We start from the raw sequence: 14,661 nt of genomic DNA, 5'->3' as shown, positions 1-14,661 counted from the left end.
GATCTTGGAATTGGTTCCCTTGCCATGTGCTAGTGAAGCCAGAAAAAGCTAGATGATACAGTTTAACACATGGCTAAATGGTTTGGTGTAGGAGGGAAGGCTTCATTTTTTTGGATCATAGTGCTCTCTTCCAGGGAAGGTGGGAGCTATACAGAAGAGACCGCTTGCTCCTGAACTAGGGGTGGTCTAATATCCAAGCAGGAAGGTTGCACTGGTTGGAGGTGTGTGGGGGTGGGGTGGGGGTTGAACTGGGGAAGAAAGAGAGAGTTTTAACTAGTTGGAGGATGGGAACCAGTTCGCCAGAACAAATAGTGGAATGGGTTGTGGAGAAAGATGCTGTTAAGCTTACATACAATGTTGGGAATCAAAAGATTAAGCATGATAGGACTAGCATCCTGAGCAGTGAATATTTCAATACGAAGAGCATTGTGGGTAAGCGCTTAGGGCATGGATCAACGTGAGGAATTATGACATTGTCGCCATGAGTGAGACATGGTTGCAGGATGGCGGAGGGGTAGGGGAAGGAGGTAAGCTGGCAGCTCAGTGTTCTAGGTTTCCTTTGTTTTAGACATGGAGGGATTAAAGGGTGAGGGGTGGCAATATTATCTGCAGAAAATGTCACTGCAGTTCACAGTCAGGAAAGACTGGAGTGCTCGTCTGATGATGGTTTATCGGTAGAACTGTGGTAGAGAATTTCTCATTTTTGATTATAGCTGTCACCCTTTATAGTCCAGCACATAGTGTGTTTTAGTCCATAAAATCTATTCAGCCATGCAGTATACTAAAGATTCTGGATAATATTGGGAGACTCATCATACAGGGGTGCTATGTGACCATGAATACCTGCTGTTGCTGCTCACTTGTCCCTCTAGTTAGTTCATCCTTCCTGCTCATATGAGACACAGGGTGTGAAAGTTGCACTTGGGCAACGAGAGCCTAGGGCAGTTCTAGTCAAGCGAGAACTTTGAAGTGAGACTGTCAGCAACAACTCTATTTACTACAGACAAGATAGTGTGTATTCAAGTCAAATGAGTGAGGCCACTGCAGTGAGACATTTCCAGAAATGTCTCCCTAACACATAGCCTCCCTTTACACATTAGAGGGTTCCGGAAACAGATAAGATAACAGAAAGACGGGAAACATACCAAAAAAACTAAGGCTCTATTGAATTTCAAAATATTATTGGCTGCCAAAGTTTCCATTCATTTTTAACACATCTATGTTTCATACTAACTTCAAAATAAAATCAGCTGTCTGCTTGAAATTTCAGTTGCATTTACCATCTCTATTGCAAATGGCATTTCATCTTTCAAGTAAGGAATTCAAACATACGCAATTTACAATAATCAATAATCACAACTAGTGAGCCAATTTTGTGTAAAAATGCAGATTTTGTTCAAACTTCAGAACAGTGTAGATGACAGGGGCCTATGTTGTTCTTGAGCACAAGTAAAATAAAAGGAATGTTTGCATTGCAAGAGTCCATGTATTCTGGGCCTAGTTACTCCCACTTTCAAATCTCTTACTAGCTCTTCCTTCAGTTAGTCCTGATGAAGGGTCTCAGCCTGAAACTTCGACTGTACCTCCTCCTAGAGATGCTGCCTGGCCTGCTGCGTTCACCAGCAACTTTGATGTGTGTTGCTTGAATTTCTAGCATCTGCAGAATTCCTCGTGTTTGCAACTTTGATTATTTTAGTTACTTTATTATTGGTCACAACAGTTATGACAATAGTTCATAACAACAATTGTAGCAGGTAATTGAGAAGTAGGAAAATATTCATAGCCAATTCACTGTCTTTTATCAGCGTTCCAAAGAGGTGAAAACCTATACAGTTTCCATAATTATCCATTGTCACGTGCTACTCCTAAGGCAAAACGAGAGCTGGTGTAATTATTTAGAGCAACACTGGCTGCAAGGATGCAGGTTTTGTTAAAAGTTCAGCTACTTGAGTGGAGCAGGAGGGAAGGTAGCTGTGCCTCCTCAACTGTGACATGAGGTACACACACATTTCCACTAGGATTTTGCAGTAAGATTTTTCTCAGTATCTAACTGGGAGGAAAAGCCGTCAAAGAAAAATTACATGCGGGCTTACATACACCATGTGGCATTTTACAACGTGTAGTATTAAAATCATACAAGTACTTACGTACAGTTCAGGAAACAGTAATTTGAAAGGAACGGTAGTGCTGGTGGCAGTGGAGAAGGAAAGCGATAACAAAGTTGCCTTGGTCCAAGGGTACCTTCAAGCCCGGTGGTCAGGCTGTCTGCAAATTTAAAAAAAAACCTCTCTGGACATCCCCATGTTTTATTTTACCCTACCGTGTCCACCATCCCAGTTCCATGTTGATGTGAATCAAAGAACTATAAAATTATACATTTAGAAAAATGGCTCCCAGTTCTCTTTCTGCGCTTTCTCTAGAATGTTCCCAAGACAAATCCTAATGCATAATTCAACAAGTTTAACTTAGCAATTAACTGAATTTTTATTTTATACAGCAAAAAAATGAAATACCCAATTGTATAATGTAATTAAAGGAACACTTGTTGCATTTTGAGAAAATCTGCAGAAAATAAAATTTCCAACAACATAACTGTATTAATAAAATAAAGCATGGTCTTAAACCAATGTATTACATATAAATATAATAAAGCTAAACATAAAAAACAACATTCAGATTTTATAAGACAGCAACCACAATACTTCTAAAACAATATACATATTACTCAGAGGCAGAGCAGCCCAGGAAGCCTCACACAAATATTGTCCTCATTTTCCTTTAACACCTTTAATCCCTTGATGCTGTTTGGCAATAGTACAAAACAGTTGCAATTTAACTTAACTCTTCTTATCTCACACAATTAACAATATATGTTTTCCTTTAACCTAGGTTGCAAATTATTTACAGTGACATTTAACAAAAGAGAGGGGGGGGAGGAGAGAGGAGAGGAGAGGGGAGGGGAGGGGGAGGGGGAGGGGGAGGGGGAGGGGGAGGGGGAGGGGGAAGGGGAGGGGGAGGGGGAAGGGGAGGGGGAGGGGGAAGGGGGAGGGGGGAGGGGGAGGGGGAGGGGGGAGGGGGAGGGGGAGGGGGAGGGGGGAGGGGGGAGGGGGGAGGGGGGAGGGGGGAAGGGGGAGGGGGGAGGGGGAGGGGGAAGGGGGAGGGGGAGGGGGAGGGGGAGGGGAGGAGAGGAGAGGAGAGGAGAGGAAAGGGAGGAACATTGATTTCCTGAACAAGGGCCCTCCCTTTTCTTTCACCATTTCCATTTCCTCTCCTTACCTGCCCATCAACCCCCTCTGGTGTTCCTCCCCCTTCCCTTTCTTCCATGGCGTTCTGACCACTCCCATCAGATTCCACTTTCTCCAGCTCTTTATCTCTTTCACCAATCAACTTCCCAGTTCTTTACTTCACCCATGCCTGTCTCTCGGTCTCACCCATGCCTCTCTCTCGGTCTCACCCATGCCTCTCTCTCGGTCTCACCCATGCCTCTCTCTCGGTCTCACCCATCACCTACTACCTTGTACTCCTTCTCCTCCCTCCACCTTTGACACACGCACATAGACACACACATTTCAGAATTCCTATATATTTTTTAACCATACACTTACCAAGTTTTCCTGTGCTTCATGCGAGACCTGACCCTGAACACGTCACCTTTGTATGGGACCTGACCCATAGTGTAGCAACTTCTCCCTTGCATGCAGGACGCGACCTGGAGTAGGGCAATTCTATAATGCGCAGCTCTCCTATGTTGACAACTAAGGTGTTGGCGTACCTTGCTACTCCACACAGGACGAAATTTGTGTTCCAGCACAAACTCAGTTTAAGACAGATCAGCTATCGGGCTGAATTCCTTTCTCTTCTATAACAAAACCAAAGGTTAGCCATCGCAGTGGAACATCCAAGTAAATGTTGTCACCAGTAATGAAGTAAAATAACTAAAATAACTGGGTCCAGAACACGCATACATTTACAACTCAACATACTTAATTTACTTGCGTACAAGGAGAACAGCATTGTCACGCCACCAATCTGTTCAAGCCAGGACAGAAAACTGTTGTTTTAATACAGAATTGGCTCATCAGTTAGATATTGATTAAATTTTAATAAATGATGTCTGTTTGAATTCCTCACTTGCAAGATCACCACCATTCACAACAGAGTTTAAAGTTCTATTGAAACTATAGGCTGATAAGCAATTGTTCCTGAATTGTTGGGTGTGTTTCACATCTTTTCTTTACTCCTATCTCACCTATCTCAGCAGAAGAAAGTGTTTTTTTTTAAAGTGTGGTGTGTGGGAGTATGGAACACCCCACCAGAGGTGGTAGATGCAGATAGATTAGGGGCATTTAAAATAGGCACTCTTAGATGGGCACATGGATGATAGAAAAATGGGAGGACTATATAGTAGGGAAGGATTGGATTAATTTTAGGGTAGGTTAAAAGGTTAGCACATCGTGGACCAAAGGGTTGTCGTGTTCTATGTTCTATCTAGTCTATCGTTATACCCCAAACCTTACTATCTTGGTATCATTCTATTTTGCAGCTTTGACTTCTTAGTAGTATCCTTCCTATTGTTAGGTGACCAGAACTGTACCAAGTATGGTCTACCGATAATTTCTGCAGTTGCAATGTGGTGTGCTGACTGGTACACTCAATTTCCTGACTGTGAAACACATTCACCACCCCATCCACGCCCAGTGCTACTTTCAGGGAACTCTGTACATGCAGGTCACTCTGTTCTCCAATGTTCCCCAGTGCACAGTCATTTACTGTGCAAGTCCTGTTCTGGTTTAACTTCCTAAAGTGCAACACTTTGCACTTGGCTTAAGCTTCACATGCCAGTCCTTGGCCCATTTTCCCAGGTGGAAGCGCAAATCAGGATGCTGAAAGAGCTCAGTAAGTCAAGCAGCTTCTGAGATCCTGCATCACGGAGCAAGACCGTCAACACACAGCTTCTGCCTCTATAGGTGTTGCTGGATCCTCTGTGGGCTGTGCTCCCTGCTTTCTGAGACCATTGTGCCACAGTTAGAGCTATTCGACCCCTCCAAACTGCCAAATGGTCACCACTGACATCATTTTCCTGCTGTCCGGTATCCCGTGATCCCTTCAACATTGGGACCTCCCCACCGAGGTTGATGACCTCCCATTTTCCCACATTTGACTCCAACTGCCGTGCTCTTGCCCGTCCCTTCAGCTTGTCTGCATCCCCTCAGAGCCATTTCACATCCTCCTCAAGCCCAATTTATTCACACAGGGCAGATTGATTTATAATTGATCCAGAATACAAACGTGTCTGTGGATCAGGAGAAATAATCCCAAATGTGCTCAGTAACAGGGTCCAAACCTGGAAGTGATCAACAGCAGCAATAACTGCAGAATCAGTTCCTGCAGTCACTTGTGAACTCACTGCTGTCTCAGCAGCTGCATTGTTTCAATATCCCTGAAACATGCTGTACATTTAAGCTTTCCCTTTAGACATTTGTCAGTGTCTCCAGAGGTGACATGACTGAGCAAGGTTCTTCCCACATTCAGGGCAGGTGAATGGTCACTCTCCGGTGTGACTTCGTTGGTGTCTCAGAAGGTCAGATGATCGAATGAATCCTTTCCCACACTCGGAGCAGGTAAGTGGCCTCTCCCCGGTGTGAATTCGTTGGTGCAGTAGAAGGACAGATGTCCGAGTGAATCCCTTCCCACATTCGGAGCAGGTGAATGGCCTCTCCCCGGTGAGAATTCGTTGGTGAGTCAGAAGCTGAGACAACCGAGTGAACCCTTTCCCACACTCGGAGCAGGTGAACGGCCTCTCCCCAGTGTGAATTTGTTCATGCAACAGAAGCTCAGACAACCGAGTGAACCCTTTTCTGCACTCTGAGCAGGTGAATGGCCTCTCCCTGGTGTGAATTCGTTGGTGCCTCAAAAGCTCATATGACAGAGTGAACCCCTTCCCACACTCAGAGCAGGTGAACGGCCTCTCCCCGGTGTGAACTAGTTGGTGTGCAAGAAGCCTGGATGGACAAGTAAACCCTTTCCCGCACTCAGAGCAGGTGAAGGGGTTTTTCCCGATGTGGACTCGTTGGTGCTTCTGCAGGTTGATGGGATTCTTGAAAGCCTTCCCACAGTGAGAGCTGGTGGACTGCCTCTCCCTGGCAGGTATTCGCTGGCCGTTCATCAGGTTGTCAGGTCACTTGAAGTCGTTACTACAGACAGAAGTGTCGGTGGATTGGATGACCGAAACACCCCCTCCCACAATGAGAGCAGGAGAATGCCTGTCTCTGGAATGAATTCAATGGTGTGTCACCAAGTGGGATGAGCGAGCAAATCCTTTCCTGCACGCAGAGGAGGTGGACGGCCTCTTCGCAGTGCGAATTTGCCACTGTCTCATCAGAACGACAACTGAGTGAGTCCCTTCATGCGCCTGAAGCAGGGTGACAATATTTCCTTGGGACTTCAGTGATCAGTCAGGAAAGAGACGAGCAAATGAATTACTTTCCTCAACTGGAAACAGGTGGAAAGAAGGTTTGAATATTCTCAGGGTAATGGATCATTTAAAATATTTTCCCAGTCAAAAGAATGGATGTTTCATTGGTACAAAGACAAGGGAGTGGTAAACACGCTCCCTGCCACAGATTAGGTGAGCTCATCTCCCCCAACATGTCACACACGGTCTCTAGTTGCAGTGGGGGTTCCTTTTCCAACCTGCACTGGAGTGATCACTGCCTGCTCCTTCACAGATGAAGGAGTTACATCATTTCTCGGCAAACTTGGTTCATGGCCTCACACAAGTGGATTCTCCCACCATTGCTGACGACAGTGCATTGTCTCCCTAATGTGTCACAGTCAGTGCCTTTCAGCAGCTCTCACTGCTGGGGTCTGAAGTGAAACAAACCAGTGATTCTCCTTTCTTATTCAAAGCTCAATGATACTCTGGTACAGGAGTGTGGAGTGGACCTACAGACCTCTTGTTATATTCCATCTGAGATAAGCACTCACAACTCGTCCACCTTTAAAATCCTGCAAAAAAGTTACAAAAATCATCAGTAAGTACAGGGCAGTGACTCAGAACAGATCACTTTAATCTCCTGGTCAGATGGTAGCTTGCTGACCATGACACCATAGTTGTAACTTTTACACATTTGGCCCATTGAACTATTCCATTACAGCTGATTTATCATCCCTCTCAACCCCATTTCCCTGCCCTCTTCCCAATGACATATGACGCCCTGACTAATTAAGAACCCGTCAACCTCTGCTTTAAAAATACTTAGCAATGAATTCCACAGACTCATCACTCTCTGGTTAAAGCGATTCCTCCAAATTCCCTCTATTTTGAGTCTAAGCCTTCTGGTACTAGACTCCTCCCACATAGAAACATAGAAAACCTACAGCACAATACAAGCCCTTCGGTCCACAAAGCTGTGCCAGACATGTCCTTACCTTAGAACTACCTAGGCTTACCCATAGCCCTCTATTTTTCTAAGCTCCATGTACCTATCCAGGGGTCTCTTAAAACATCCTATCGTTTCCACCTCCATCGCTGCCACCAGCAGCCCATTCCACGCACTCATCACTTTCTGCGTAAAAACTTACCCCTGACATCTCCTTTGTACCTACTTCCAAGCACTTTAAAACTATGCCCTCTCATGCTAGCCATTTCAGCCCTGGGAAAAACCATCTGGCTACCCACATGATCAATGCCACTCATCATCTTAAACACCTCTATAAGGTCACCTCTCATCATCCGTTGCTCCAAAGAGAAAAGGCCGAGTGCACTCAGCCTATTCTCATAAGGCATGCTCCCCAATCCAGGCAACATCCTTGTAAATCTCCTCTGCACACTTTCTATGGTTTCCACATCTTTCCTGTAGTGAGGCCACCAGAATTAAGCACAGTACTCCATGTGGGGTCTGACCAGGGTCCTATATAGCTGCAACATTACCACTCGGCTCTTAAACTCAATCCCATGGTTAATGAAGGCCAATGCACCGTATGCCTTCTTAACCATAGAGTCAACCTGCGTAGCAGCTTTGAGAGTCTTATGGACTCAGACCCCAAGAATCCTCTAATCCTCCACACTGCCAAGAGTCTTACCATTAATGCTATATTCTGCCATCATATGTGACCCACAATAGGACTCTCCACGTCCACTCTAAGATTCCCAGACAATCTGTTAAACTCCGGAGAGTGCAAGCCTAGAGCAATCAAACCATCTACATACTTTAACCCTTTCATTCCCAGAATGATTCTCATGAACCTCTTCTGAGCCGTCTCCAATGCCTGTAGATCTTTTCTTAGATAAAGATTCCAACACTACCCACAAAAATCCAAGTGCAGTGTGCCTTAAACCATCACCAACATCTTATAAAATTTCAAGAAAACATCCCTCTCCTGTACTTTATGAAGGCCAACTTGTCAAAACTTTTCTCTACAGCCCTATCAACCTGTGACACCACTTTCAAGGAATTATGGATCTGTATTCCCAGATCCCTCTGTTCTACCTCAATCTTCAGTGCCGTAAGACCTACTGTGGTTGATCCTCTGAAAGTACACCTTACACTTGTCTGTAAGTTCCCATTGCTATTTTTCAGCCCATTTTTCCTGCTATTCCAGATTCCACTGCAAGCTTTGATAGTCTTCCTCACTGTCCACTACTCCCCCAATCACGGTGCCATTTGCAAATTTCCCAGGCAATTTACCACATAATCATCTAGATCATTGATACAGATGACAAACAATAATAGACCCAGTACCAATCCCTGTGGCACACAACTAATCACAGGCCTTCAGTCAGAGAGGCAACCATCTCCTTCCACTCTCTGGCTTTCCCTGTGAAGCCAATGTCTAATCCAATTTACTACCTCATTTTGAATGCCAAGAGATTGAACCTTCTTGACCAAGCTCCCATATAGGATCTTATCAAAGGCCATATCCATGTAGACACTCACTGCCTTGCATTCATCAAATTTCCTGGTAACATCCTTGAAAAATACTTTAAAGATGTTTGGACATGACCCACCACACACAAAGCCATGTTTACTATTCATAATCAGTCCCTGTCTATCCAATCACTTACATATCTGCTCGCTTTGAATACCTTCCAACAACTTTCCCACTACTGATGTCAGGCTCATTGGCCTCTAATTCCCTGACTTATTCTTAGAGTCTTTCTTAAACAATGGAATACAGTAACATTAGCTATCCTCCAATCCTTCACAACCTCACCATGGCTAAGGATTTTAAAAATATCTCTGCTAGGGCTCTTACAGTTTTCTGCACTAGCCTCCCACAGGGTCCTTATCCTGAGTAGATAGAGATGCAAAATATCCACTTAAGATCTCCCCCATCTCTTTTGGCTCCACGCATAGATTACCGTTTTGATCTTCCACAGGACCAATTTTGTCCCTTTCTATCCTACTGCTCCTAATACATTTACAGAAGCCCTTGAAATTCTCTTTCACCTTGTCTGCTGGAGTAACCCCATGCCTTCTTTTAGCCCTCCTGATTTCTTTCTTAGGTGTTCCTTTGCATTTCTTATAGTTAAGTACCTCATTTGTTGTTATCTGCCTATACCTGCAATGCACCTCCTTTTTCATTCCCTGAACCCCTTATCCTTCCTTTTAACTCTGACAGGAACATACGAACTCTGTGCTCTCAAAATTTCACTTACCAATACAGGTATCCCCCGCTTTACGAAAGTTCGCTTTACACCACTTCACTTTTACGAAGGACCCACGTTAGTACCTGTTTTTGCTAACCAAAAGAAATCTGAAGAGGATTTCCGCTTTTATGAAAAAAGGCGAAAAGTGAAAATACTGTTCAGCGTTTGTTTTGCAGCGAGCCATTATAGAGGCAGTGCGCACCCTGAGCAGCGCTGCCAACCTCCTTCCCTGGGAACTTCTCTGCATCAAGCCGCCATAGCTTTGAACTCTGTCTGTGAGCATCTGTGCTTTACCTCGATTTATTTTGCGCAGTCGTTAGCAAGATGTGTCCTAAGGTATCAGAAAAGCCTAAGAGAGCTTGTTACGCTTAGCATAAAACTGGACGTAATTAAGCGTTTCCATCGTGCTGAATGAAATAAAGACATTGTGCATGCGTTGAACTTGCCTGTATCCACCATTTGTGCTATTTACATGCATAGAGAAAGAATCGTGAAAGCTGCCAATGTTACTATTGATTCTGTTAGTAGTGGTCTCTTTTAGTTGGCATCCAATAATGGATAAAATGGAAAGTCTATAGCTTGAGTGGATTGATGGGTGTACAAAGCATGGTGTTCCGTTAAGTTATCTTATACCAGTCAGTCTTTTTAATAAGCTGAAACAGAAAGCACTGGACAATGGTAATGAAAGTGTTGCGAAAATGGAATTTAAAGGTAGTCATAGGTGGTTTGATCGTTTTTTGAGGCGAGGGCAGCTTCATAGCTTAATGTTTACTGGAGAGAGTGCTTCCACTGATACTGAAGCTGCTTAAAAGTTCCCAGAAGAACTGAAGAAAATAATTACAGAAGGTGGTTATCCGTATAAGCAAGCACTTAACTGTGATGAAACTGCAATTTATTGGAAAAAATTGCTGAGCAAGACATTTATTTTGATAGAAGAAAAGCAGGCTAAGGGACACAAGGCATCGAAGGACAGATTTAACCGAATACTTATTATTATATTACAGATTGACTTTCACTAATCCGGCACCATTGGGACCTGAAGAGAGCCGGATTACTGAAAATGCCGAATTACAGAAGGATCACATTAAGTATAATCAGTGCTGGATTATCGAAGACCGGATTACATGCAGTCGGATTAGTGAAGCTCGACTGTATAAGGCTGTGTATTTATCATATCATTCCTGCTTTTACTATATGTTAGTGTTATTTTAGGCTTTATGTGTTATTTGGTATGATTTGGTAGGTTATTTTTCGGGTCTGGGAATGCTCAAAAATTTTTCCCATATAAATTAATGGTAATTGCTTCTTCACTTTATGCCATTTCGGCTTACGAAAGGTTTCATAGAAACACTCTACTTTCAGACAGCGGGGGGAAACCTGTACATCTTTGCCAGAAAGCAAACTGTTTCAATTGACACTTGCCAGATCTGTTCTGAAACTATCAAAATTAGCTTTCAACAGTTTAGAATGTAAACCCGAGAAGACCAATCCTTTTTTATAATTACCTTGAAACTAATGCATTATAATCACTAGATGCAAAGTGTTCCCCTACATCAACCTCTGTCACCTGCCCTGTCTCATTCCCTAATAGGAGATCCAGTATTGCACTCTTTCTAGCTGGGACTTCTGTGTACCGATTAAGGAAATTTATCTGGACACATTTGACAAACTCTTTCCCATCCAGCTCTTTTACAGTACGGGAGCCCCAGACAACATGTGGAAAGTTAAAAACACTTACTATCACAAATAGTCTGTGATCTGTCTACAAATTTGCTGCTCTAAATCCCACGACACATTGGCGGACAACAGTATAATCCCATTAATGTGAACATACCATTCTTGTTCCTCAGTTCCACCAATAAAGGCTCACTAGATGAGCTCTCTAGTCTGTCCTGACTGACCACTGCCATGACATTTTCCCAAGTAATGCCACCCCCCATTAATTCCTCCCACTCTATCATGTTTAAAACAAGGGAACCCCGGAACATAGAGCTGGCAGTCCTGCCCCTCTTGCAACCATGTCTCACTAATCACTACAATGACATAATTCCATGAGTTGATTCATGCCCCAAGCCTATAATATTCCTTACATTGATATATACGCAGCCTATAATATTCCTTACATTGATATATACGCAGCTCTGAACATTAGTCCAACCATGCTCAATCTTTTGCTTTCTGACTTTGTACGTAGTCTTAACATCTTTCTCCACAACCATTCCACTGTCTGTTCTGGCACTCTGATTCCCATACTCCTACATCTCTAGTTCACACCCTCTCTCCTGTGTAGTGCTGACACACTTTCCCACCAGGATATTAGTCCCCCACCAGTTCAGGTGTAAGCCGTTCCTCAAGTACAGGTTCCACCTTCACTGGAAGAGAGCCCAGTGATCCAAAATTCTGAAGCCCTCCCTCCTGCACCATCTCCTTAGACACATGTTAAAAGTACAATATCCTCCTTCTGGTCTCGCGAGCATGTGGCATGGGTAGCAATCCTGATGTCATAACCCTGGAGGTCATGTCTTTCAACTTAGCACCTAACCTCCTGAACTCCCTTTACAGGACCTTGTCACCCCTCCGACCCATGTCATTGGTACCAACATGGACCTTGATCTCCACCTGCTCACCCTCTCACTTAAGAATGCTGTGATCTCAATCTGAGTTGTCCCTGCTCCTGGCACCCTGGAGGTAACATACTATCCTCCCAAAAATATCCAAAGCAGTATACCTGTTGTTGAGGAAAATGGCCACAGGAGTACTCTGCACTGGCATCCTTTCCCAGTACCCCTCCTGAAAGTCACTCAGTTTCCTGTGCCCTGTACCTTGTGTGTAACTACCCCTTTCTATGTCCTGTCTATCTACCCTTCAGACTCCTGAATGATCAGGAGTTCATCTCCATTCCAGTTCCAACACCTTAACAGAAGCTGCAGTTGGATGCACCTTGCAGGTGTAGCCGTCGGGCACTGGAGGTTTCCCTGACTTCCTATATCCTGCAAGAGAAGGAGTCCACTATTCTGCCTAGCATCCCTACTGCACCAAATGTGCAGTAAGAGCGAATGAATAAATAAATTAAAAAGTTTACCTATGGCCTACGCCTCTCCTTGCCAAAGCCTCAACTCCCCACTCTAACACTGGCCCATTTACACAATGGCTGCTCCCACAATGGGAGGTCCCCTTAAACCTAACTTATCTTATTGGACCTTGTCAAGTGCCAAATTATGTGCCAACCAATGTCTCCTCAGGAACTGTAGCACACAAAATGTGGCAACCGCCGCTGCCTGCTTCTTTTAAAATCTCGCTCCCTCTATGCAATCCAATGTCTCCTTGGGAACTGTAGCACACAAACTGTTAGACTTCTGCAGACTCCATCCTCCCTCAGCGCCACCTGTGTCTCCACCTATTTTTGTATGTCTGTAAACTTGACCACAAAGCCATCAACTCTGGCATATAACATAAAAAGAAGTGGTCTCAACACCACCCCTACGGAACACCAGCAGCAACAGGCAGCAAACCAGAAAAGGCCCCCTTTACTCCCACTCTGTCTCCTGCCAGTCAGCTAATCTTCAATCCATGCTGGTATCTTTCCTGTAATACCCTGGGATCTTATCTTGTTTATCAGCCTCATGTGTGGCACCTTGTCAAAGGCCATCTGAAAATCCAAGTGTAAGGATTTCTTCTTTTATGTTACTGCTAAGGTGAATAAAATGGCTTCTCTGTACTGTTAACTGCTGAGACAGTGGTTCTCTGTAGCAGCACGTTTGGGTTATAATTAGTGATAACGGGACTTGTATTCATTTGCTAACCAATTGGGATAGATGTTATTCTTTCTGTCTGTGTGAAAGCTGTTAGTTTGCACGGGCTTCGGAGAGAAGACGCGATGAGGATGAAGAGAGAAAACGTGGCTTGAGGAGACAGTGGCCGGACCTGCTGGGCCTGGGCTCGGGGCGGGAGCCCAGGGGCCGACTAGTGAAGGAGGATCAGCGAAAGGGAACTCGTGAGCTCCAACGTTTGTGCACTGGACATGTTTATGAGATTATTGGTGCCTTTTATTTGTTTTCCTTTTCTTTTTTTCTCTACTAACCCCATAATTAAATATAAAATCTTAATCGTTTAACCGCACATTGTGGACTGAATGTTATTTCGGGGTACTGATGTTACACAGGGGACACAACATGCAGCATCCACCCAAACAAGAGCGCTAAAGTTTGGTCGGGGAGGAGGCGCCACCCCTGAGATCATGCCACGAGATGCAACGAGCCTTACACAAGTAAATAATATCCACAAACTCTCCTTTGCCTATCCTGTCTGTTATTTCCTCAAAGAATTCCAACAGATTTGTCAGGCAAGCTCTCCCCCTATGCTGACTTTGGCCTTTTTTTTAAATCTCCAAGTACCCCATAATCTCATCCTTAATAATGAGCTTCAAAATTTTTCCAACCACTAGCTGGTAATTTCCTTTCGTATGCCTCCCTCCCTTCTTAAAGAGTTGAACGACATTTCCAATTTTCCAGTCCGCTAGAAACATTCCAGAATCTCATGATTCTTGAAAGATGACTACTATTGCCTCTACAATCTCTTCAGCAACCTCTTTCAGAACCCTGGGGTGTAGTCCATCTGGTCCAGGTAACTTATCTACCTTCAGATATTTCAGCTTTCCAAGAACCTTCTCTTTAGTAACAGCAAACACACATATCTGCCCCAAGACACTCTTGAATTTTTTGACTTTCTTCCACTTTGAAAAATGATGCAAAATACTTATTAAGTTTGTCCACCAATTTTTAGACCATAAGACATAGGAGCAGAATTAGGCTATTTGGTCCATCGAGTCTGCTCCGCCATTCAATAATGGCTGGTCTTTTCTCCCCCTCCACAACCCCATTCCACCATTTTATACTGTCATAGCAAACTACAGCACAGCAGCATCCCCTTTGGTCCAACTAGTCTCTGCTGAACCATTTGAACTGCCTCATCCCATTCACCTGCACCTGCTCCGATCCACGTACCCATAC

The 14,661-nt window shown here is 44.1% G+C and overlaps 1 protein-coding gene across 1 annotated transcript in view; it reads right to left on the bottom strand.

The window, feature by feature from the left end:
* Window positions 1-6,166, bottom strand: part of LOC140203683 (uncharacterized) — a 39,729-nt gene extending 33,563 nt beyond the window's left edge. The window contains exon 1 of the mRNA XM_072269730.1: window positions 5,550-6,166. Within this exon, the coding sequence (XP_072125831.1) occupies window positions 5,550-6,166 (617 nt within the window). The remainder of the gene's footprint in view (window positions 1-5,549) is intronic.
* Window positions 6,167-14,661: the final 8,495 nt, after the last annotated feature.

This window comes from Mobula birostris, chromosome 10 (genome assembly GCF_030028105.1).
Source record: "Mobula birostris isolate sMobBir1 chromosome 10, sMobBir1.hap1, whole genome shotgun sequence".
In the NCBI taxonomy this organism is placed as follows: domain Eukaryota; kingdom Metazoa; phylum Chordata; class Chondrichthyes; order Myliobatiformes; family Myliobatidae; genus Mobula; species Mobula birostris.
This window is presented reverse-complemented; position numbering and strand designations above follow the sequence as displayed.